General features: G+C 38.6%; 1 protein-coding gene across 3 annotated transcripts in view; it reads left to right on the top strand.

Moving 5' to 3' along the window:
• Positions 1-1442: 1442 nt before the first annotated feature.
• The window catches only part of RMDN2 (regulator of microtubule dynamics 2), a 34951-nt gene continuing 11416 nt past the window's right edge, over positions 1443-24977 (top strand). For 2 of the 3 annotated variants that reach the window (XR_014490829.1, XM_083349416.1), the window contains exons 1-8: positions 1443-1668; positions 5003-5471; positions 9713-9908; positions 12452-12554; positions 13428-13460; positions 13989-14049; positions 22488-22563; positions 23184-23261. Coding sequence is in view for 2 of the 3 variants with exons in the window: in XM_083349416.1 (XP_083205542.1) it covers positions 5014-5471; positions 9713-9908; positions 12452-12554; positions 13428-13460; positions 13989-14049; positions 22488-22563; positions 23184-23261 (1005 nt within the window). In the remaining variant the exon portion in view is untranslated. The remainder of the gene's footprint in view (positions 1669-5002; positions 5472-9712; positions 9909-12451; positions 12555-13427; positions 13461-13988; positions 14050-22487; positions 22564-23183; positions 23262-24977) is intronic. The other variant, XM_083349417.1, reaches the window with a different exon arrangement.

Genomic DNA, 24977 nt, shown 5'->3' with positions numbered 1-24977 from the left:
TTATCTCTGGTAGGTGATAAAAGTGATTGTGTTCTCCAGGTGGCAGCACCTGATCATGGCTCCCTTGGCCACTGGCCTCTTCTTATCCCATGCCCAAGGACTTTTTGCAGAACCCCTTGTTACTTTGCATGACTCTAGAATCGAAATCTCTGGGAGGGAAAGAATTCCACTTCTGCTGTGCACGTCTTCTTTCACATTTTGCTTCCTTCTATTTTTCTTTTTGTATCTTTTCATTGGATGCAAGTGAAAAGAAAAAGCTGTTTTTTCTTGGCCAGAGATGAAGCTGAGAAGAAATACCAGAAGGCAAAATTAAGGCTGAAGAAGGAGAAATTCCTTCCACCAAATGCAAAAGCCTAGAAGGGTCACAGTGAACCCCTCCTGTAGGCTCCACCATTAGTAGCCAAAATAATTTTCTCCACAAATCAAGTTGAATTAATTATCCACAGAGGCTGTGTTCCCTTATATTGGATGAGTTCAGCAGAAGCTAGAAACCCATCATTTGGATTCCTACCTTGCATAGGAGACTGGACTCAAATGGCTAGTAATGGACATATTTATTGACTACATTTTATGTCCTCCAAAAATTCAAGGCATCTTATACGGTTTCTTTTGCTACCATTTTTCCCCTCATGACTGACAAATTGAGACACAACAATCAAGAGTTTTATTCACAACTAGGAATCTGGGTACTGGTTTCTACAATCAAATAAGTTTCTGTAATGTTTGTCCATCACTCTATACAATATGTTAGGATAACATGTAAAATATCAAAATAGTTTTAGAGTGTAAATTACTATTTAAAATTTAATTTAAAGGATTTACTTGCAAATTGATTGGAAAAAAAAGTAAAGTACTTTTACTGTCTTTGGCAACTGTGCCACTACATAACATAATTTAACACAAGGTTAAAGGTTTGGAATCCTTCCTTCCCAATTTACATATTAAAAAAAGTATTCTGGCTCATTTGTTGTGCTATCTTCAACTAAACAGTACAAGGTCGTTTTCCAAAGATTATTTTCAACTAGCAGCTGCATCGCTGGTATAACCAAAATGAATTTCTGGTGATTGGAGACAAATCGCATTCACTCCCATGCATTCACCTGAAATGCATTTCAGATTTCCCCTACCCTAAACAAAACAGCCAACTATTTACGTCAGAACTCCTATTACACTCAATGGAGGCAACCTCGGATAAGCGGGCATACTAATAGTTTCCGCCGGTATCCGCTATCCGAGATCTCCGAGGCGAGGAGCAGCGGAGGAGAACCTGCCAATTTGACTCCTCGTTTGCATGGCGAGCACTCCAGGAGGCTGACAAGGTCTCCCATCCCTGACAGAGGACCCCGGAAGTCCTCCCAGCTCCATGAAAAGCCTCCTCGAGCCGTGTTGGAGGTCAACTTCCACCGGCCCACCAAGCGGCGCTGGCAGGGGATGATGGGAGCTGCCGTCCAGCGCATCTGGCGAACAATTAAGAAGCGGCGCTTTGCCGGGAGCGGCTGTCCACCGCCCGCCCATCCGTATCCGGGTCTCAAACTGTGTGGGCGGCCCTTGAAGCGTTGCTCCGCCGCGGTCTCTCCGCAGGCTCAGGCGCGGAAGCGGGGAAGGCGGCGGCGGGAGCGCAGCAACTGTGGCAAGCCGGATCGGAGCGCCGGCGGGAGGGCTTCCCTGGTAGGTGGAAACGCTGAGACTGCGCGTGTCTTCCGCGTCCTTCGAAGGGGAAAACGGAGGCTGGCTGAAGGAGAAGAGGCGCTCAGATGCGGCTGCACGGATGCGTGTTTCCTCCTCGACAGCGCCAGAGGCTCGCGTAGTTTGCGCCTAGGCGCCCTCTGCTCGGTTCAGGCTGTCAACAGCGCCGTTTCTTGTGATAGTATGTCCACAGTGAGCATGCATGGATTTTCGGGTTATGCGTGGTTGTTTCGGTTGGCAAGACAGCCCACACGTTCAGCTTAGCAACTCGCCTAAAGCATTGAGGACCGCAGAGTTAGAAGACAGGCTTTCTGGGAAGAGAACACCGTTAAAGTTTTAGGCACCCTAGAAATGAATAGTATTATTAAGTCACAGGGAGACTACCTCTCCAAAGTTTTTGCTCTGTTGTAATAAATATCTAAAAAACAAGCATAGGCAGGTCCAGGGCTTTTTTTCCTCATAGAACGCTCAGAACGGAGTTACGGCACCTTTTTTGGATGAAACCTTGTAGGGTAGGCAAGGCGGGTTATATGACATGTGTGAGTTCCGGCACCTTTTTCTTTTACAAAATAGAATCCAACAGAATACATAGTTATGATCCCGGATGCTCTTATCTGAAACTGATTTTTTTTTTAATTATTTGCTACCATACAGAGTATGAGATTTAACTAATATCTGCTTCTAAGTAACGTTTTAGAAATCTAATGAATGATTATCCTGAAGCAAGCCAACCAAGTCTTTAGCAATGTTTGGAGAGCTGGAGCTGGATAGTTTCAACAGTATGAATTGTTTACTCGCAGGCCAGAGTGTATACTTTCCAGGATTGCAACATCATTTGCAAGGTGGCTTCTAAACTAATTTAGAAAATTGTTATTTCTTCAAAAGAATGTAGGCATCATGCCTGTGATTTAGGCCCTGCCCCATATCCACTTTAATATAATGCACCCATAGTATGAATTTATCAATCTTCATCCTTGACCCCATAACACTGTCCTCATCTCATTCCAGACCAATAATGTAAACAGCCTTGTCCTTTGCATTGGTTTTAAATTTCACTGAAACCTTGATCTATCAAAGATCAGTGCAATTGGCTCTGCACAGAACAAATCTGTTTTTACACATTGATTAACAATATTTGCGTAAAGACATTATGCAAATGATACAAAGTGACAAGTCTCTAATTTAATGGATATTTGTAAATAACTGATATCCTCTCCTTTGAATTGGTCTACTGAAGTGAAGATTTGTATTAAGCCAACCTGTTTTACCACTGCTCTAAGATATATAAAATCTGAATTTTGGGAAAAGCCCCAAACCTATTGATCTATTGTATATGTGATCAGTTCTGCCATGAGCACTTAGAGGGCAGCATGTTCCATTGCAACTATTTATTTCCCAGCATTTATTATTTCTAAACCCTCTGCTTCTGCCAAGAATATACTTGGTTGTCCAATAGCTACTCACTTTTTATTTGTGCAGACATGGAAGAATCTTGACTCCCACCTAATTTGGGCTATTTCTGCCTTGTGTCTCATTTCTGTATTCCACATTACTTAAACTTGAGATTTTGAGCTGTGGGAGGAACAATAGACAAACTAATGTACAAGTGTGTATCCAGAAGTGAGGTCCTTGCCCTCCCTGCTGCAGTGCCTGTTTAGGGGATGTTTTTACTTGCTGGCGGGTGATATATTGAAAAGGAAAGTGGAGCCAAGCCAGAGGCAAACACCAACACTTTGCTTATTACCGGTATGAGTGACATACTCACCTGGCAGTGACTCCAGATAGACACCATAGAACCTGACGGGTGGTCACTAGGGACAGCAACTTTTGTGTTGGGGTTCTTTTGTGCCACATCAAAGCTGAATGGACAACATGTTATTTCAATAGTAGAGAAAGGCCCATAGGCTATAATATAAATAGAATTGTCTTGAATTTCCCGATTACAATTACTCCACTTATACATTAGAGGTCCCCAAACTTTTGGACACCAGGAACTGGTTCTGTGGAGAAAAGTTTTTCCATGGACCGGAGGGTGCGTGGTTTTGTGTGCTGCCTGCATTTCATGGATGGGGCTTTGCTTGTTTGTGTGAACCGGTTGCTGGCATGCCGTGGCCCGGTACTGGTCCACAGACTGGGGGTTGGGGACCTCTGATATACATGACATTGAAACTAAGTTTTCATCATTGCCTTGGATAGATTATTGAGCTGCCTTAATTTCTGTCTGTTCATCTCTTGAATAGCTTTATATTCAGTTGCTGCCCCAACGCTCATAACAGAAATATAGAAGATTACTGAAATACATATCATTCAGCACAAAAGTAAATGTACTTACCATTCTGTTCATTTGTGGCTTCGAATTATCTTGAAAAATTCAGTCTTTACCATCACATGAAAACTATTGATCCTTAATATGGAACTTAATAATTGCTCTATTAGCCTATGAATGGGAAAGATGGTATCACTACAATAAATGTAATTTTTTTTGGGGGGGAGAATTGGGCAAAAGAAAATTTGAATCTACTGCTTAGAATTTTTTGAAGTTTAAAGTATTTATGGCCTACTCACTCTTCAAAGGAAAATATACAGTACTTTGCTATGTAGAATAGAATCAAATTAGGGTTCAGATAGATTAGATTTTAGAACCTCATTTCAAATCAGCCAGATACAGGTAATCCTTGGGTTATGACAACAATTGTGCCCAAAGTTTCTGTTGTTAAGTGAAACATTGATTAAGTGAACTTTGCCCCATTTTACAACATTTGTTGCCGCAGTTGTTAAGTGAATCAATCGCTTCAGTTGTTAAATTAGTGACTCGGTTGTTAAGTGACTCTGATTCCCCCATTGATGTTGCTTGTCAAAAGGTACCACGAAAGGTAAAATCCTAAGACACTGCGACCGTCATAAATATGAGTCAGTTGCGAAGCTCCTAAATTTTGATTGCCTGACCGTGGGGGATGCTGCAATGGTCGTAAGTGTGAAAAATGGTCATAAATCACTTTTTTTCAGCGCTGTTGTAACTTTGAACGGCCACTAAATGAACTGTTGTAAGTTGAGGACTACCTGTATTTAAAATGTGGCTAGATTGAAAACCAGACCCATATGGAGGCATCATACACACCTCCAAATTTTGATGTGTAAATCTTCAATGCATATCTTTAAGATAGCAGCCCAAATTGCCTCTTCATTAAGAATCATAACAAAATGGAGAACATAAAAAAGAATGACCTGCGCCTGTCGCCTGCCTTTTGCAAAAAGCAAGGTATTTCACATAAAGCATTAAACTATGGTTTCTTTTCTGCTTTGTACACTATTTCAGAAGCAGCAGGCATGTCCCACTTTGAAAACAAAAAGCTAATATTTAGCTTGATGGCAGGAGCTGCTGGAGTAACCTATGTCCTGTGTTGGTATCTGAAGACGCACAAACGCACCAAAGCTATGCATTGGCCTGTATTTCCAAATTCCGCCAACGGTTTTGATTTAATAGATTTCCCATATGAAACTCACCAAGAAGAAACAACAGCTTTGCTGTTACAAGGAAGACAGCTTCAGATATTGGAGAAATTGAATGGCCTGGTGATAAGTGTGGAAGAACTTAAAAGAGAACTGACGTTTTTGAAAGAAGCTATTCCAAAGTTGGATGAACTTGTTCGGGATGAACTTCAAGGAAAAGCAGAAAGCCGCAGAACCAGCCCTTTGCACAGGCCTGCAAAGAAGCGAAAGATCGAGGCAGCCACTCCAGGCCTATCTGATACCACCAGTTCTGAAGAAGCTGAAAGTGAAGGCGGGTGAGTATTTTAAAAATACTTGGGTTTGTGTTCATGAAATGCTTAGTTTTTAAAAGATAAAAAAGTCCAGAAAAGCAAGGTACTTTTTATGTATAATTTTTATTCATTTTTTTCAAAGGAAAATAAAAACCAATGCAAATTAATATAAGAAAAGGGGGGGAAAATCCAACAGAAAGATAAAGGTGCAAGGACAGAAAAAATTAAAGTGAAAAAAACAGACAAGAAAGAAAAAAGTTTCAAAACAATAACTTCCAATTTTGTTTGCAGCAGTTATAAGTACAAGTATAATTTTACCTTATACTCAATGTTTACAACATAACCCTCTTCTTTCTATAATCTACCCTGTCTAATCATCAAAACCATAAGCTATAGGTTCATTTTTTTCCTGTTTCATGCAAAAGATCTTCATTATTCTTTATTATTCAGCAATAACCATAGGTATTGTCTTTTCTCTGATCAAAGAATTCAATTTAACTATCTCAGCAAGTTCTATCGTCTTCACCATCCATGCCTCCATTGTGGGTTGTGACACATCTTTCTATTATCATGCAGACAATAATCTCACTGCAGCCGTGTACAAAAACAAAGTTCCATCACTTTTTTCCAAATGTTTGTCCATAAATCCCAAAAGAAAGACAACCTCATTTCGACTGTATATTAATTTTTAAAGTTCTCTCAATAACTGTATGTATTTGTTCTAGCTTTTTCATAAGTTCATTAAAAAGGATAAAATGTCCTTGTTCACATTTCCAACATAAATTTGATGTGCCTTTACACATTTTCTCTTGTGACATATTGTACGGTATACCAATGGTATATTTATGAAAATCCTCTTTAAAATTATAAGAGAGTGTACATTTCAATCATTTCTGTCATTTGTTTTCCCATTGTTCCATCTGTGTATTATAACCAAGATTTTTAGCCACTTTATCATGCAATGTTTCATCTGTTGTTTTAAATTTTAATAAAAGTTTATACATTTTAGCAATTACATGTTCATCATTTGTACACAGTTAAATTTCAAACTCAATCTTAGAATATTCAGACTATTAATTCTTTTTATCTAACTTTAAATCTTTTTAATTGTAAATAAAAAAAATACTGACAGCTATATTCCTCGGCCATCAATTCTTCTCTTGATTTTATTTTACAGCTGTCTTGACAAAATTCTAGTATCTCACAATAAGTTAACCATTTGTATTTGCCTATTATTTCTCGCCTGTAAAATGCTTCTTGTGCTGAGAGCCGCAAAGGTGTTTTGGGGCACAACCTGGATTTCCCTATTCTTAATATGGTACATCTAACATAATGATTTTTAAAATCCACATCAACCTCAACTTTATCGTACCATAAATATCCATGCCACCCAAATCTTGGGTCATGTTCTTTTAACTCCAAATGCTTTCTATTTCTCAGTAACATCCACTCTTTCATCCAAACCAAACAATGAGCTGCAAAATACAGTTTCAAATCAGGTAAACTCAATCCTACTCTTGTCTTTGTATTTGTTAACACCTTATATTTAACTTGTCTTTTTTACGCTGCACACAAATATAGATGTATTCTTCTGCCACCGTTTAAATGGTACATCAGTTATCAAGTCAGATATTGTCTGAAACAAAAGCATAATTTAGGCAAGGTATTCATTTTTATCACAAAAATTCTCCCCAACAATGAGAGTTGTAGTTTCTCCCATCTTAACATGTCTTATTAACTTTACTCCGTGTCTTAATACTTATTTTGAAATAACATACAATTAATATTTGTCAGAGATATTTTACTTTCTTCTCAATTTTAAAAATTACTTTATCCATCAATTTTTTGATCTTCTATTTTCATATTTTTCTTAATAGCTTCATTTTCTGTTTATTAATCTTAAAACCTGCTAGTGCACTAAATTCTTTTAATTTGCCCATTCATATTTCAATTCCTTTTAAAGGATCTTCCAGAATTGGCACCAAGTCATCTGGAAAAACCCTTAACTTACAAGTTTTCTTTTTAAATCTTTACTCCCACAATCCTCTCATCTTATATCTCTATTTAGTATTCCAAAAAGCAAAATAAACAAGAGAGGAGTGAGTGGGTATCCCTGTCTTGTTCCTTTTTGTATCTCACAGGGTTTTGATATGTATATGTGAAACAGAATATAGAGTGGAGGAATTGTATAGGCAATTGCCTAGATATGTATAGACAAAGCAAAATAAATGTAATTGACCTATGTGATGATCGACATGCACTTTGCATACAGTTCTAAAATTAACCACTAAAAGACAATCGATGAAAGTTCCTACTACTTTTGAGCAAAAAGATGAAATATGGTAAGCAGTGCCCACTGATGGTTTTTCCAGTATCTCATCCCACAAAATATTTGATGTTGGGCACATTCTAGTGTTGAGAGAGTTTGGTATAATGGTTAAGGTACTGGGCTAGAAACCAAGAGACTTTGAGTTCTAGGTCTCCTTTAGACATGAAAAGCAACTGAGGGACTTGGGACCAGAAACTGTCTCTGAGGCCTAGCCATGTCACAAGGTTGTTATCGTAGGAAAAAGGAGGGAAAAATATTAGGTATGTCAATTTGGGGGACTTTCTTGAGATCTTTCCTTTTATTGAAGTGGAAGGCCAATATGCTTGGATCCGGCCTCTCTCTAAAGGGTTGATTTACCGATAAGGGTTGTCTTTACCAACGCAGCTGCTATTTTGTCTCCTTTATTTATAATCTATAAGCTGTAGAGAGAGAAACTGAAGTAGAATTCTTCTCCTTCCCTGATAATGACTGTACTAATTTTCATAGACAAAAGCAACTTACAGCAGATAAAAAAGCTGTTGTAAAACTTGCAGTAGGTCAATACAGTATTTGCAGACTTGTGGTTATGAATTTGATGGCTTGAATTTCACTGGCATAACAAATTTTACACCAAGAGAGCCAGTAAGATCTAGCGGGACTAGAAGCAGAGAGTACTAGTCCTTCCTCATTCACAGACGTCCAGTGGGTAGACTTAGGGCAGTCACTCCCAGAATTTTGGATTCTGCAGTAAAACAGCTGAAAAACAAACTCCCTTGTTGCATCACTCATTGATAGCTTTGCTATAAAGAAGCAAAGGTGAGCACAGATCAAAAACAAGCAGACTATGAAACCTTGTGGGACAAACACTTAAGAACTACAACAACAACTTGTAATATGCAGTACAGTCTTCTCAAGGCTAAGAACAAGACCTTGATTTTTTGTTTTAAAGGATTGAAATGTTTTCATTGGAACCTAAGAGATAATTTATCTTGTCTCAAGGTCTTGTGATTCAGTAAATGATACTGACTGCCATAATAAATCTTAATGCCTTTAAATGTCAGAATATTTTTGATTTGGCGTAGAAATGTTGTTAGTTCCAAATGATTGCCTTTAAAAACCCGTAATTCCATTGTGTATGTTTTCTACAATTCAATTGTCTGAAGAATTTTTCCGTTGGTAATTTTCAAGAAATTATTTTCTTCCTTTTAAAACAATAAACATTTCAGCTGAAACTGAAGATATGGATAATATCTATTGGAAAATTTGTAGTTGCTAAGTTTCATTAAATTCAGATTGGCTTTATGTTTCAACATCAAAAATGTCACTGTAAACTGAATAGGTTTTTTTAAAAAAAAAAAATTATACAATACAAGTAGTTCTTCTACAATTGAGCCCATCATTTCCATTGCTGAGCAAGATGGTTGTTAAATTAATTTTGCCCCGTTTTATGACCTTTCTTGCCACAGTTGTTAAGTGAATCACTGAAGATGTAACATAATAGTTAAATGGATCTGGCTTCCCCATTGTCATTGCTTGTCAGAAGGTCACAAAAGGTGATCATATGATCCTGGGACTGCAGCCATCATAAATACATGCCAGTTACCTTGCATCCAAATTTTGATCATGTGACCATGGGGGGAGGGGAATGCTGCAAGGATCATAAGTGTGAAAAATGGTTGTAACTTTTTTCAGTACCATTGTAACTTTGAACGGTCACTAAACGAATGGTTGTAAGTCAAGGAGTATCCGTAGTGCAAAGTACCATAGAACTGTGCCTGATTTAAGTGTAATTTAATTGGTCTGTCTGTGGATGTTGCGAAATTAATGAAAATGCTCAACAACTTTGCCGCATTCTTAAGATGTGTTAATTAGAAGGGGGAAAAATAACAGTTAAAAGCGGCAATATAACCATGTTGGTTTTCAAGAAGAGGTTATATTTTCCCCTCTTCTGTTTTAGTTACGTGACAGCTCATACTGATACTGAAGGAGAATCTGAGGAGGAAAAAGGATGGATCAATTCCTCTGTATCTTCTTTGATGCCAGAAGAACAAAAAGATTTATTTAATCTTCTGCAGGAGGTGGACAGAATTCATGGTGGCTCGGAAGATGAGAAAAGAGAAAGCTTCAAACTATTGCTCGAAAGAAAAGAGGAGGTACGGTCGATAGTTCAGGGCTTTCCGTGGCGTCCTTTTAAAAGTATTAGTCACGTTAAAATTTAAGGATAGATTTGAACAGATTGGTTTTAAGGGGGGGGGGAAATCCCATTACTTAAAAGTGAGCCCTTTGATTAGCATTCCCAAATATTTGCTGAGAGTGGGCTCCCTATATAAGTGGTTATGTTTATTCAGTGCAGACGGGAAATAGCATTTAGCAATAGCACTTAGACTTATATACCGCTTTACAGTGCTTTATGGCCCTCTCTAAGTGGTTTACAGAGTCAGTACATTTCCCCCGATAATATGGGTCCTCATTTTACTGACCTCAGAAGGATGGAAGGCTGAGTCAACCTTGAGCCAGTGAGGTTCGAACTGCTGTACAGAATTAGCCTGCAATGCTGCATTCTAACCACTGCACTTCATCCATTGTCAAGTTCTGCTCTCTTGGTTTCCCTTTTCTGGTTGCCAACAGACCAGCATAGGCTTTCTTCCCACATTAAGTTTGTGAGCTTTTACTGTGGGATTAGAGAGAACATATAATAATAGAATTGGAAGGGTCCTTAGTGGTTTTCTAGTCCAACCCTCTGCTTGAACAGGAGACCTTATATCATTTCACACAAATGTTGTCTAGTCTCTTTTTGAAAGCCTTCAGTAATGGATCACCCACATCTTCTGAAGACAATCTGTTCCATTGGTTAATTGCTCTCACCATTAGGAAATTTCTCCTCAGTTCTAGGTTGCTTCTCTCCTTGGTTAATTTCCCATCACGGGTTCCAGCAGCAACCAAGGACTTCCCATTTTGTTTCCAGAATACAATAAGGAATTTAGTACAAGAATGAAGGAGGCAAAGCAAGGTTGGTAGGAACTTAAAATAGAAAAACAAGAGTTAGAAGGAACTTTGTGGGTCATCTAGTTCAACCCACTGCTCAAGCAGGAGACCCTATACCATTTCTGACAAGTGGCTGTTGAGTCTCTTCTTGAAAGCCTCCACCCACAACTTCTGAAGGCAAGCTGTTCCATTGGTTGATTCTTCTGTCAGAAAATTTCTCCTTATTTCTATGTTGAACCTCTCCTTGATCAATTTCCATCCATTGTTTCGTGTCTAGTGTTTGGGTGCTTTGGAAAATAGATTGTCTTCTCCTCTCTATGACTGTCCCTCAAATATTGGAACACTGCTATCATGTTTCCCCTGGTCCTTTTCTTCAGTAAACTAGCCATGCCCAGTTCTTGCACCTATTGTTCATATGTTTTAGCCTCCAGACCCCTAACCATCTTTGTTGCTTTTGTCTGCACTTTTTCTAGAGTTGCAACATCTTTTTTATTGTGTGGTGACCAAAACTGGATGCAATATTCTAGGTGTGGTCTTACTAAGGCTTTATAGAGTGCTAGTAGTACCTCATGTGATCTTGATTCAATCCCTCTGTTAATGCAATTTAGGATTGCATTGGCTTTTTTGGCTGCAGCCGCACACTGCTGGCTCATATTTAATTGATTGCCCACTAGGACTCCGAGATCCATCTCACAGTTACTGCTATTAAGCCAGGTTTCACCTAATCTGTACGTGTACTTTTGGTTTTTCTTGCCTAAGTATAAGGCTTTACTTTTCTTTACATTGAATTTCATTTTGTTAGATAGAGCCCAGTGTTCACGTCTGTCGAGATCCATCTGGTTTATGCTAAAATGAAAATGGTGGCAGGGAGCTGGCACTGCATCATGTATAATGTCTGTGGCCTTTCTAAAGAAATAAAAGTGATGCTTTCTTCAGAAGCAGCCCCCTTGCATAGGAAAGAAAGACAAAAGTTAGCTCAGGTGATAAAAGAGTCTTTAATGCGTAGGGGAGATGCCAATTTACATGTTGCCAATGGCTATTGCTAGATGTAGCCATCATGGCAGCCAATTTGTACAAAACACCATTGCATGTTTTCAACATTCCTTATGTGGCACACATATGATCTGAATGAAAGAATGAATGAATTTCAGTGGTTAGATAAACACATTTGAAGGGTCAAAATAAGCTGTATTAGTTCAGTTTGCAGAAAGGAAAAAAAAACCACTTTATTGTTTCCATGTCACTATCTATAGAAATCTATCAGGCCATACAGCAAAAAAAATCTTACTTTGCTGCAGATACTTTAAATTTTAGATCCTGCAGAAACTTTAAATTCCAGATCCTATTATTTGCTGCAACAAAAAACTCTGGAAAAAGTTTTTTGTGAGGTAGGGCCATTTATTTGGGGTTACTAATCTGGAGGAATAAGTGCATTCTGAGTCTCCACAATTAAACAGTGTCATCTTTTGGTACCCAGAAAGGGTACAATGTCTATAGTAGCACCTTCTCTCTGGAATGAGATCTTGGCTCCTATTCTAAGTGGTATCCAAAAGGCCTTGAAAACCTGCAAGGCCAATGAATTTAAAATACAAGACAATGCAATGACTTATAGAATGGCACGTGGGGAATTGGGGGGGAACATGCATTTTTAAATATGTCAAAAGGCCTCTGCAATAAAGCCAAACTAATTCATCTCTGTGCTTGCAAGCAGTACCGAAACCATCCTGCCTTTCTTTGGAGACTTGCTCGAGCTTACGGGGACATGTTTGAGTTAACCACAGATGCTGAGGAGAAAAAGAATTATGCGGCTGAAGGTTGGCTGTTCAAATAGATTTTAAGGCAAATTTGTTCAAACTAGAAATATATTGGGAATGCTGTTTTATTATTGCTTCTGCTGAAAATAAGACGTCGTTCATTTAGTCAGTTGAGGCAAAGAAATAATTTAGGTAACAATCCTGCTGGGTATTAATCTGATTCCCTCTTTACTTTTCTTTGCTTGTACCAGGACAGCTTCCCACCAAGAAGGATGATGAGAATATTTAGCTGAACGTGTATGTTAGTGGAATTTCAGAGAAGGAGCTTGTTGTGATTCAGGGTCAGCCTGTGGGTTCGGCAGTTGGGTCGGATGACTCAGATGAGGGGGAGGAGGGGGGTGTTCAAGAACTTGCTGATGATGGCGTTGAGTTTCCTATAATCGCAGCAAAGCCGCAATTCACCCGACTTCTTTTTGACGAAGAGCACGGGTACAGACACTGGCGAGGACGAGGGCCGGATGAAACCGCGAGCCAAATTCTTCTCCAGAAAGTCCTGCAATGCAGCCAACTCGGGGTCCGACATGGAGTACAAACGCCCCACTGGGAGAGGCGCATCAGGGACTAAATCAATGGGGCAGTCATAGGGCCTGTGCGGAGGTAATTGATCCGCCTCTGTCTCGCTGAACACATCAGCAAAGTTCTTCAACACCCCACTCCTCCCCCTCATCTGAGTCATCCGACCCAACTGCCGAACCCACAGGCTGACCCTGAATCACAACAGAGCTTCTCTGCCCCAGTTCAGTTTTGAATACACAGGGAATGCTAGGGGAAGGTTTTATTTTGTTTCAGGTTCTTTTCAATTTTGTACCAAAACAGGCATTGTATTTTTCAAAATAAGAATTGCAAAGCTGAATATGTCTATTTATGTATTAGACGTACAGTACATCTTTCCTCTCAGAATGGAAGGTAACGTGCCTTTTCCTACTTTCTCTTAAAAGCAGCCTTGCCAACAAGGTTAGGCTGAGAGACAGTGGCTCTATATAACCTTCCACAGCTGAGGGGCGGCTTGGACCTGGATGTCCCCTGCCAAGTCCAGGATCTTAATCACTATATCACACTGGTTTTATCCTGGATGTGTGTCCTGCTGAATTAAATTAATCTGGAGCCATACAACAGATGTGAGGGCGATATGGCTGCAACATCTGTCACCCCATTGATCACCAGGGTTGATTTGGCTGATCTGGCTGGTTAGGCGGGTGTCCCCTTGCTCCCTCACCGCTCCACGTGCGTCCCTTCCGAAGCTGCGCGCTCGGTGGAAGAGGACAACCATCCCAGATAGAAGGAGAGTACCAATCTTCGGTCAAGGGAGCCACACAAGATTCCCAATTTAATGTCATAGTCAATATATAATTGTATTTATTGTTGAGTGAATGGAGCATGATCTAATATCACTTTATGCATATTGTTAAAATCTGTAAAATGAACCTTTTTCAGGAAAACTTGTTGGAGAGAATGCAGTTAACTTGGATCCATCAAGTGCTGAGAGTCATCAGTGGTAAGTTTGAATAGTGGATTTTTTTTTACCATATCTTTGATCTCATTTCTACAACTTTTAGTGGTGAAAAGCCTAAAACAGACCAACTGTTTTAATAAATGCATACGAGGAATTCTCAGCTGACAGCCACAATTGCTCATAAGTCACTTCTTTCAGAACTGTAACTTTGAACAGTCACTGAATGGTTGTAAGTCAAGGACTAATTGTATTCACAGGTTCAGTTCTTGACATCTTCCTATAATTGGTCTGGGAAAGTATTTATTTTTATTTTATTTATTTTAATCCCATTTATATCCCGCCCTTCTCCGAAGACTCAGGGCGGCTTACAATTTAAGCACAAACCAATGTGCTTAGCAATAGCCTTCATTCTATGTATATGCCTGCTTATTAGGTCTTTTGGCCCCCCCCCAAGCGACATTATTACAAAGTCAGCTTATTGCCCCCAACAATCTGGGTCCTCATTTTACCTACCTCGGAAGGATAGAAGGCTGAGTCAACCTTGAGCCTGGTGGGATGCGAACCTGCACTAATTGCAGGCAGCTGGTGTTACTTAAGGAGGCATTAGCCCACTGCGCCACCAAGGCTCAGTGACCTGAGATGTAGCAGGACTAAATCTCTTTTATGAATGGTCAGTCTGGCTCAGCGTTTTCTTTAGTACCAGGTTCCCAGCTACTATTATATTATATTATATTATATTATATTATATTATATTATATTATATTATATTATATTATATTATATTATATTATATTATATTATATTATATTATATTATATTATATTATTATATTATATTATATTATATTATATTATATTATTACTACAATGTGATTAATATTTGTATGTTACTTATATGTAAGGATATAGGTCTATAGATATGTTGTATATAGTATTTTAAATGTGTGTTATGTATGTGTTCACTCTGAGGGCCAGCAATTAAATTTCATTTTTACTGTGTGGCATTGTGCCCATGGTAAAAAAATGACAGTAAAGGTTTATCTATCTATCTATCTATCTATCTATCTATCTATCTATCTATCTATCTATCTACCTACCCATCCATCCATCCATCCATCCATCCATCCATCCATCTTGGATTATTGATAGTAATATTTCCCAAACAAGGGAAAATACTTCCTTTGAGTTGAGTTGATTCGTGGTGACGCTATGAGAATATTTATTGTTTTCTTGCCACTAGTATGCAAGTAGTTCACCAATGTCCCCTTGCAGGACAGTGTTTCTCAACTGTGGCAACTTTTTAAGACAGGAATTGAAGTTCACGCATCTTAAAATTGCCATAGTTGAGAAACACTATTCTAGGATATTTCCAATCTAGCCATCAGCCCTGCTTTTCCCAAATGGGTTTCCATTCAAATTCTAACCGAGGTTTGATCCTGTTGAACATCCACATGGTACCTCAGATGCTATCATTTGAATGTCTTTATAATTATTGCTTTTTTTAGCCTTGGCCATTAGATGGAGCCATTGGATTCTTTGTTTTTCTAATTTCCTAACTATGATAAATTCTCATTCTTCATTGAGAATCTTTCTAAGTTACTGAATTATTTTACAATTCACTGACGCTGTAGATTTTCTTAAAGGCGGCTTCTATTCTGAGATTTCAATGAGAGAAACAGCTGTGCTGTTTTAAGGCTTTATCTCAAATGACTCATATTCTGAATCGCCTTTCATTATATGTGTTGAATTTTCTCTCTGTCTTGTTTTACATTTACAATAATATAAAAAAAATACTGTCTCTCCCTCAGTATTACGTGTACTGCAAACCAGCTCAGCTTTTCTCACCTGGAACCCTCCATATGCTGTCTGGGAAAATGAATTTAGCCTAAGCAAACTCAAACGAAGGGAGGCTTGGCTCGCCTCTTTAAAAAGTTCCATTTTGGGATGTTTGTGGAGGTTATCAATCACCCAGGTCATGGTTGTCCCGAAGGTGCTTTTTTCAAAGGCATCTGAACTTTCTCAGTTTTTTACTTTGAAAATGTTTCACTTCTCAGCCAAGAAGCTTCTTCCGTTCTGAAGAATTGAAATAATTTAGCTCATTTTTCTGTCAAATCAAATCAACGTTTATTGTCAGAGTACAACTGATGTCTACAATGAGATTAGCTGAGCCTCCCTTCGTACAGCCCCCACCAACACAACTCACAGTGAAGACCAAAAAAAAGGAAAAAAATCCTAAGCCAGTGAATCCTACTAATAAACACACAATCTTATCACACCATGTGAACTTATTGCACAATGCGCCGGCACCGCAAGTCTATCATACTGTGTTGACATGGAATTATTTTCCATTCAGGAGTCTGACAGCCCATGGGTAGAAACTGTTCTTCAGCCTGTTGGTGCGGCTGGCTATGCTTCTATATCTCCTACCCGATGGTAGGAGAGTGAAGAAGTGCTGACCAGGGTGTGAGTTGTCCCTGAGGATTTTCCTCACTCTTCTAAGGCAGCGAGCCCTGGCGATGTCATCTAGTGATATCAGGGGACAGCCCACAATGTTTTGTGCTGTGCTCACCACCCTCTGTAGTGTCTTTCTATCTGCAGCTGTCAAGCCAGCATGCCACACCAAAATGCATTGTGAGAGGATGCTTTCTATAGTGGGACCTGTAAAAGGAGGTCATCAAACATAGTTTCACTTTGTTGTGCCCCTTATAAGTGTATTTCTCTCTCTCTCTCTTTTTTAGCCAATGTATGATAATGAGATAAAGTAACATTCATCCAGCTATCCAAATGGAAAAATGGCAGTAGGCACTTTTATCACTTCCTCTCCCAGTATTGTTGTAGCTTTTAACATCTGTTTCTCTTCCTGTGTCCCTTAACAGATTTTCTTGTCTCCTATTTTGTCTTTCCTATCTTCTTCCCTTTGCAAATCTTTTCCTTTCTCTAAGTGCAATTGAAATGTACTTTTCTTCAGCAGTTCCCAATAATTAAAAACATAAAGAACTTCCACTCTGTAAAATTTAAGAAACCACACTTCACCCAAGGATCAATGGAGCTTCCTATAGGAAATCTTATCCTTCTTCTGTGAGCTGCATTGGGTGTGCTCTCAATGAAAGCTGATATTGTAACAGGAACAATAATACGAGAGTTTGGAGGGACCTTAGAGGTCTTATAGTCCAACCCCCTGCTCATGCAGGAGACTTTATACCATTCCGGACAAATGGCTGTCCAAGGTCTTGCTCAGATTTTATAGGCATCTCGCTCTAAGTGTCTGGATTTCTATTTAGACAAAGTGGTTGGAAATCTGCTTTATGTAAATTTTTGGATAAGTATTTTTACTAGGAATTTGAGCAGCTGAATTGATTTCTTATTTGTGTATTTGGTTGAAGCAATAAGAAGCTTACTGTATGGCAACACCTAGATCCTTGTCTAGGTATAGCAGGTTGAAACTGGATCATAAATGAGCTACTGTATGTATTTAATGTTTTGGGTTGTACATTATGCCCTCAGTAGTAGCAGAAGATATTAGCAAACTCTTGGACAAACAGTCCATCCTTCACAGATTGCTGACTTACTCCATCATCTTTTATATTGCCCATTATACTTATCAGTTTCTGAGAAACATTGAAAAGTGTGAATTATTTCTCAGTTCAGTTGTGATGAAAAAGAAATATGTTCTTCTCTTTCTGATTTTAATAAAGGAAACTGTTACCCTGATTTGTACTAGCTATGCAAAAAAAAAAAAAGAATCTAGATCATCCAGAAATTAAGTGATAATAAGTGCAGGGGTCAGTTTAGTTTAGTTTAGTTTTATTAAATTTTTATACCGCCCTTCTCCCGAAGGACTCAGGGCGGTGAACAGGGCATATAATAAAAATACAAAACTACAAAAGTTAAAATAGAATTAAATTAATGCCCAAGATAAAACAATAAAATATACAAATATTTAAAACCCAAATTAACTCCCCATCAGGCCAGGCCAGCTAGTTCGAACAGGTGGGTCTTTAACCCGCGCCGGAAGGAGCGGAGATCCGGTGCCATCCGGAGCTCAACCGGCAGTTGATTCCACAAAGCCGGGGCGCCCACAGAGAAGGCCCTCCCCCTGGGGGCCACCAGCCGGCATTCTCTGACCGGAGGCACCCTGAGGAGGCCCTCTCTGTGGGAACGCACAGGGCGGAGGGGAGTTGACGCCGGCAGCAGGTGATCAGTGTTGAGTTAAGATCTCTTTTAATTGTGTTTAAAACTGTTCTGCTGTTATAGACACAATTGCTTGTAGCTTATGATGTTTAATAAATAAACAAACATGAAACAAAATATCAAGGAGGGAATCTGGGCTTAAATTCAGTACAAGACTTAGGTTTTTATGAAATGAAAGCTCTCCAATTTTCAGAATAACAGATTTGGAAAGGACCTTGGACATCTTCTAGTCCATTATTCCTCTGCTCAAGCAAGAGATCCTATACCATTTGGCAGTTCAATCTCTTCTTAAAAAATCTTCAGTGATGGAGCACCTACAACTTCCAAAGACAAGCTTTTCCACTGGTTGATTGATTTTACTGTCAGGAAATTTCTCCTTAGGTCTAGTTCTTGGTTCTCTCCTTGATTAGTTTCCATTCATTGTTTCTTGTCCTGCCTTCAGGTGCTTTGGAGACTAGGTTCACCCCCACTTCCTTGTAGCAGCCCCTCAAATATTGGAACACTGCTATCATGTCAATCCTAGTCCTTCTTTTCACTAAACTAGACATACCCAATTCCTGCAACCATTCTTCATATGCTTTAGCCTCCAGTTCCCCGATCATCTTTGTTGCTCTTTTCTGTGCTCTGTATTCTTTCTAGAGTCTCAACATCTTTTTTACATCATGGTGACCAAAACTGGATGCAATATTCCAAATGTGGTCTTGCCAAGGCTTTATAAAGTGATATTAACATTTCATGTGATCTTCATTCTATCTCCTTGTTAATGCAGCCTAGGATTGTGTTGGATTTTTTGGTGACTGCAACACACACTGCTGGCTCATTTTTAAGCGGTTGTCCACTAGGACTCCTAGATCCTATAATCAATGGATCTACTCTAAGCATAACTAAGACATGATTCCCATTTGTGATTTATAGTTTCATTCTTGTTTATCACAGTATAAAAATCCTTTGTTAAGTGGCTTCATTTATGTAATAGAATTTATATGCTGTCCCAATTCATGCAGGTACTGGGAATACAGTAATTAAAAAAATAGAGTAATGAAAGTCAGCTATAATGGTTGCCCGTACAAAACCAAGGACCAAAAGCTTGACAGAATAATACCTTTTAAAATTACTTCCTAAACTATCACTTGGCCTAAAACCTCTTAAGAAGCAATAATCCTCACTAGGGTGGCTGACTGGAGAAGCAGATTCCATTTTGGCAAAACATAACCTGCTGTTATACAGTACACTAAAGTTGTCATGGGCTTGGGGAATAATCAGAGGTGAAATGCTCAGTGGGGAGGGCAAAGAAGCCAGTGAAATTCCTACAATCACTTCTCTTAATTTATCTCATATTAAAACTACAAAGACAGTTTTGTATCAACGTGGAATATGGTTAAGCTATATAAATGTGAGGAAAGAATTAATGAATAGTAAAGTATACCATTTTGAAAAGATTGGAGCGGACCCCCAATATAGCAGTGAAGAAGAATTATCTAGTATCTACTATCATCTAGTGTCTAGTATCTCCCAGCCATTGTGGAGTGATCTAACATTGGTCTAGATTACTGTTATGTCAATTGAATATCGGTTGGTTGACTGAAAATACTCTAAATCATAATAGGGATCTTGTCTAAAGCTTGATTCAGCCCAAAGACCTTTCTACATCCTTTTTAAATATTTTTTCTTCGAAATGAAAATTGTCCTGCAACATCAATTCCTAGTACTGTGTATTTTTGATATATACATGATTGCTATTGTCAAATCTCTATCATTGCTGAGATACAGATATGGTAATGGATGAAATAAATAAAAATTGCAATTATGAAATAAATAAAAGATAATAAATAAATAAAAGAAATAAAAATTGCAATTATGTTGCCCTTATGAGCCATAGTGTTCACTTTTCTTGCTTTTGTTGGGAAAAAAAGAGGTTGTCTCTCATCTTTTGGAAGCGGAATATGGGGAAAAAATGTATCTTTTTCTGTTTTATTTTATAAAGTCTGTTCTCGATTTCCCATATTTTTAACCAATGGATTAATACTTGCCAGTTTCATGCACATAGCCTGAGAAAGAGAGATTCCACATTGTTTTTTATCTATTGGAAAGTGATTGCTGTTTTGTAAAAATTTAGAAATTAAGAGATTGTAAAAAATTTTAAAGTTTAAAAATCTCTGTTAAACTTAATCAGTTTGTGGAGTTGAAATTCTATTTCAGACTTCCTTAGGACATGCGTCACCAGCCTGTATCTTTAAATTACTTTCTAAGACCATCATTTCTTTCTCTCCTTATATGAAATCACAAATCTGTGAAAGCTTAGTATAACCTACAATAGTATCAAAAGATTCCAAAGAAAGCTAGGATAGCATTGCAGTCAAATCATTAATACTTTCCTGTATCAAATGAACTGCTTGCCAGAACTTCAAGAAAGCTACTCAAACTGCTCATTTCAGGTAGCTGAAATACCTCTGGCACATATCACATTTATACCGATTCAAAATAATTATACTGCCTATCCCAAAACAGCTATGGTGTTAACAGTGCATCTTACGAACATAAATTGCAATCCTATCTGACACTACAGCTTTTCTCCTGTAGATGTCAGTGAATATAGACTGCAGATTATTGTTCGTGTGACTTTTCCACTAAGAGAAAATAAGCAGCTTTCTCATTCATCCAGAAAAGCCTTCACATACAGAAATATAGCCCTTAACTGGTCTAACCCAGCCCTTCTCTTGTCACGCACAGACTTGGAGATTTGGGGAAACTTCAGGATTAGCTTATTTGTATTTCATTGTTTTCTTTTCTAGCTGTAATCCGTTTAGCTATGGTATGCTGAGTTTATCTGATTAGCACCTAATGAGCCAAGTGGAACTGGAGAGAAAGTGGTGTTGCCCTTCTGCAACATAATGAGAAATCAAGTTTTAGTAACCTTGTTTCCCCTAAATGCTTGAAATTCTTTAACTGTCTTTGCTAGGAATATCAAGTCCGTTTTCTTTTTGAGCTGTGCTACAGTGAGATGATCCCATCTGCTTGGATAGAAGAATATCCTGAATTTCCTGAATTTGTCTTGTAAAGAAAACAGATTGGGATAAGGCGACAGACTATAAAATTACGAATTGCTCCCTGTTCCTTTCCCAACCTGGCATTCTTCACCTGGATAGCAATACAGTTTCAGCAGGTGGCTCTCCACAGCTGATGGCTATTGGTTTAGAGAAGACAGATAGTTACTGTATCCACAAGTTTGGAAAAAATATGTTTCCATTCCATTGCTGCAAGTCAATTGCAGTGTGTAATTGCTGCTTGGACCGCAAGGCACAAGAGTGTGAATACTTAATAGCTGAAGTTGAAGGTCATTTAAAACCACCCTAATCTTTATGGATGATCTGAGTCAGGATTGAAAACATAAAAGATATGAATCAATGAAAACTACACTTGGGAATTTGTTAACACGAAACAGATTTTGAGCTGGAAGAGGCATATTGAAGCTGAGTTGGCAACTAAAGATGCACAATAAAAATGGACCTGTTGTCTAGTTAAATAAATCATCATTGCTTCACCCTTTGCAGTTTTAAAAAGTTAAAGCAATGAGCCTAAGCACCACGGCGCCTAAGGCTTAATTCCAGTAGATTTAATGGAACTTTCTTTAATGCAAAATGGTTTAGGATTGTTTATAGTAATTATTTTTTCCAGAACAACAAATAAATAAAGCACTTACATAGTCTTTTTGTTGATGTTTGTACAAATCAGAAGGAGCCATTTTAGAAGAGATTGGGTAATATATTATAAGAGAAGGAATGCCTCTTCTAAGATGGTTCACTTTCTTATAAATACACTACTACCAGGGCTTTTTTTCTCATAGAACGCTCAGAACGGAGTTCCGGCACCTTTTTTGGATGGAACCTTGTAGGGTAGGCAAGGCGGGTTGTATGACATCTGTGAGTTCCGGCACCTTTTTCTTTTACAAAAAAAGCACTGACTACTACCTATATGAAAGTAACATGTCAGACTGGCATTATAGGTAGTCCTTGTTTAGCGATCACAATTGAGACTGGCAACTTGATCATTAAGTGACATGGTTACTAAGTGAAACCACAACTGTGCTTAAAATTTTATTTCAGCTTTTCTTTGTTTTACAGACCTGTAACGTGAATGTCTCAACTGCAAGATTTTTCATCCCCATCATAATTGCAAATGGTCACTAAACAAGGCAGTGGCTAAGCAAGGGATATCTGTATTGTAATGATCATAAAAGTCTAATGATTTTTTTCCTCCTTTTTCCCCCTCCATTTGTCACTTCCTTTTCAGGTTTGCAATGATGTGTGGCTACATGTCTCAATTTGAAACTATACAAAACAAAATCAGGAATGGCTATCTTTTTAAGGTATATTTTGGGTAGTTTTCTTAAACTGCTTGCTACTGTTATTGACTTAATTCACCCTGACAGCACTGAAGTAAAGTAAAACTAACTCTTGTCTGGGAGGGATAGTTTACTGTTACGCTGATGAATGTGTGCGTGTGAGTATAATCTTCCATATAACTTAAACTGGCTTTCAAACTGAAAAGAATTTAAAAGTGCACCATTTGGATTAAGCACAATATTTTAGCCCTGCTTCTACCCTAAATGCGGAAGGAGCAGTATGAGACCCCCGCTGACCTGAGGCCCAGAGTGTGTGCTTTGATAGGCCTTAGAAATATTCATTTGCTCCATGGATTCCAACTTCCCTCTCTGCTCAAAACAAATTTAAAGTGCTGTTCTCTTAAAATCAGCACCATCTTACTCCTGAGTTCAGTTGATTGAGAGAGGATTCCTGAAATGCATTTCACTTTTGTCATCTATATCTATACCTATTCTTCAGTTGTCTTAGACATTTTTAATGCATGTGTAACCTTGATGAACTCTTAATATTTATGAAATACCAAAGCAAACAAGATGCCTGGATTTATTGTGGCAAAACAGCTGGAAAGAGGAAGGGCAGTTCTTTCTTATGATCTCTCTTACAGGAACATCTTGACAAAGCAATTGCACTTAAGCCACAAGATCCCCTTTTATATTATCTCACTGGAAGGTGGTGTTATGAAGTAAGTATCCTGTGATCCTTTTAAGCATTTACCCATCAGAAGTTCATGAAGATTTTTTTTTTAAAGAACGAAAAGGTGGAGGGAAGTTGAGTAATTTTATAAAATTTGGGACTGGATTATAATTATACCTCACACTGGTATAAGAGATGCACTTACAAAGCCCTTCATGGCATGGGGCCGGGTTACCTACGGCAACACCTGCGGCCGGCGTCAACTTCCCTTCGTCCAGTGTGCTCCCACAGAGAGGGCCTCCTCAGGGTGCCGCCGATCAAAGAATGCCGGTTGGTGACCCCCAGGGGGAGAGCGTTCTCTGTGGGCGCGCCAGACCTTTGGAACCGCTTACCGGTTGAGCTCCAGATGGCCCCTGACCTTCGCTCCTTCCGGCGCAATCTCAAAACTTTCTTTTTCGAACAAGCTGGCCTGGTCTGATGGGATGGGGTTGGGTTTTATAAATAGTTTTAATTTTAATATGTATTAATTTTATGGGCATAATTGTTTAATGGCTTTTTAATTTTTGTATTCTATTTTTATTGTGTATTGCCCTGTTCACCGCCCTGAGTCCTTCGGGAGAAGGGCGGTATACAAATTAAATTATTAAATTAAATTAAAATTAAAGTCCTAAAGGGTTTATAACCAAGGTTCTTCACAACAACTTCTTCCTAATCTGATGGAGAAACCCTAATCCTAAGGTAGAGGGACAATGTTTTACTTTAGTTACTACATCTGCCTGCTTTTATTTTATTTTTTCTTCTGTTAAGTTATATTTATCTTATATCTGCTTAATAGTTGTTAGCCTCCTAGAATAGAATCCAAGTTGATAATTTATACGTCGCCATTCATATAATAAAACTACTAATAATCACAACTACTCCTTTTCATAAACAGAAAATACTCTTTATATATTATTTTCAATTACTCACATTTATCTAAAGGCATGGCAATTATCTGAGATTAAAATAATATCAAATTCCTTCAGGTCAGGTGAAAAAATTGGAATCAAATTAGAAAATAACTAGAATATTGAGGATGTTGATGTTGTTCTTGTCAAATAATTTAGACAAATGTATTTCAGAAGGATGATTATTTCTGAAGCAAGGGAGCTGTTAAAATTCAAAGATGCAGACTTCCATATGCTTGGTTAATTGCATAGGGTTGTGGTTAGGGTAACACACAATAGATCAAGTGTGGAATTCAATCTTGTATAGATGTTCATGGGAGTAAGGCTGTTAAACCCAGGATGTTTTGGCTTGCCCTGGGTTTTTCGTTTTGGAACTGGTGAGGTGTCTGATTCTTTTGTCTGAATATAAGAAAAGGCATGCCCATCAGTTATCATTCTTTAAGGTAAAGGTTCCCCCGCACATGCGTGCTAGTCGTTTCTGACTCTAGGGGCTGGTGCTCATCTCCATTTCAAAGCCAAAGAGCCAGTGCTTGTACAAGGACGACTCCGTGGTCATGTGGCCGGCATGACTAGACACTAAAGGCGCACAGAACGCTGTTACCTTCCCACCGTAGTGGTCCCTATTTTTCTACTTGCATTTTTACATGCTTTCGAACTGCTAGGTTGGCAGAAGCTGGGACGAGTAACAAGTGCTCACTCTGTTATGCGCCACTCGGGATTCGACCCACCAAACTGCCGACCTTCTGATCAACAAGCTCAGCGTCCTAACCCACTGAGCCACCTCATCCCTTTATCATTCTTTAGTCTTGGATAAATTT

This window comes from Vipera ursinii, assembly GCF_947247035.1.
Source record: "Vipera ursinii genome assembly, chromosome: 1".
In the NCBI taxonomy this organism is placed as follows: domain Eukaryota; kingdom Metazoa; phylum Chordata; class Lepidosauria; order Squamata; family Viperidae; genus Vipera; species Vipera ursinii.
The sequence above is the reverse complement of the archived record's forward strand: the minus strand, read 5'-3'. Positions and strand labels throughout refer to the sequence as shown.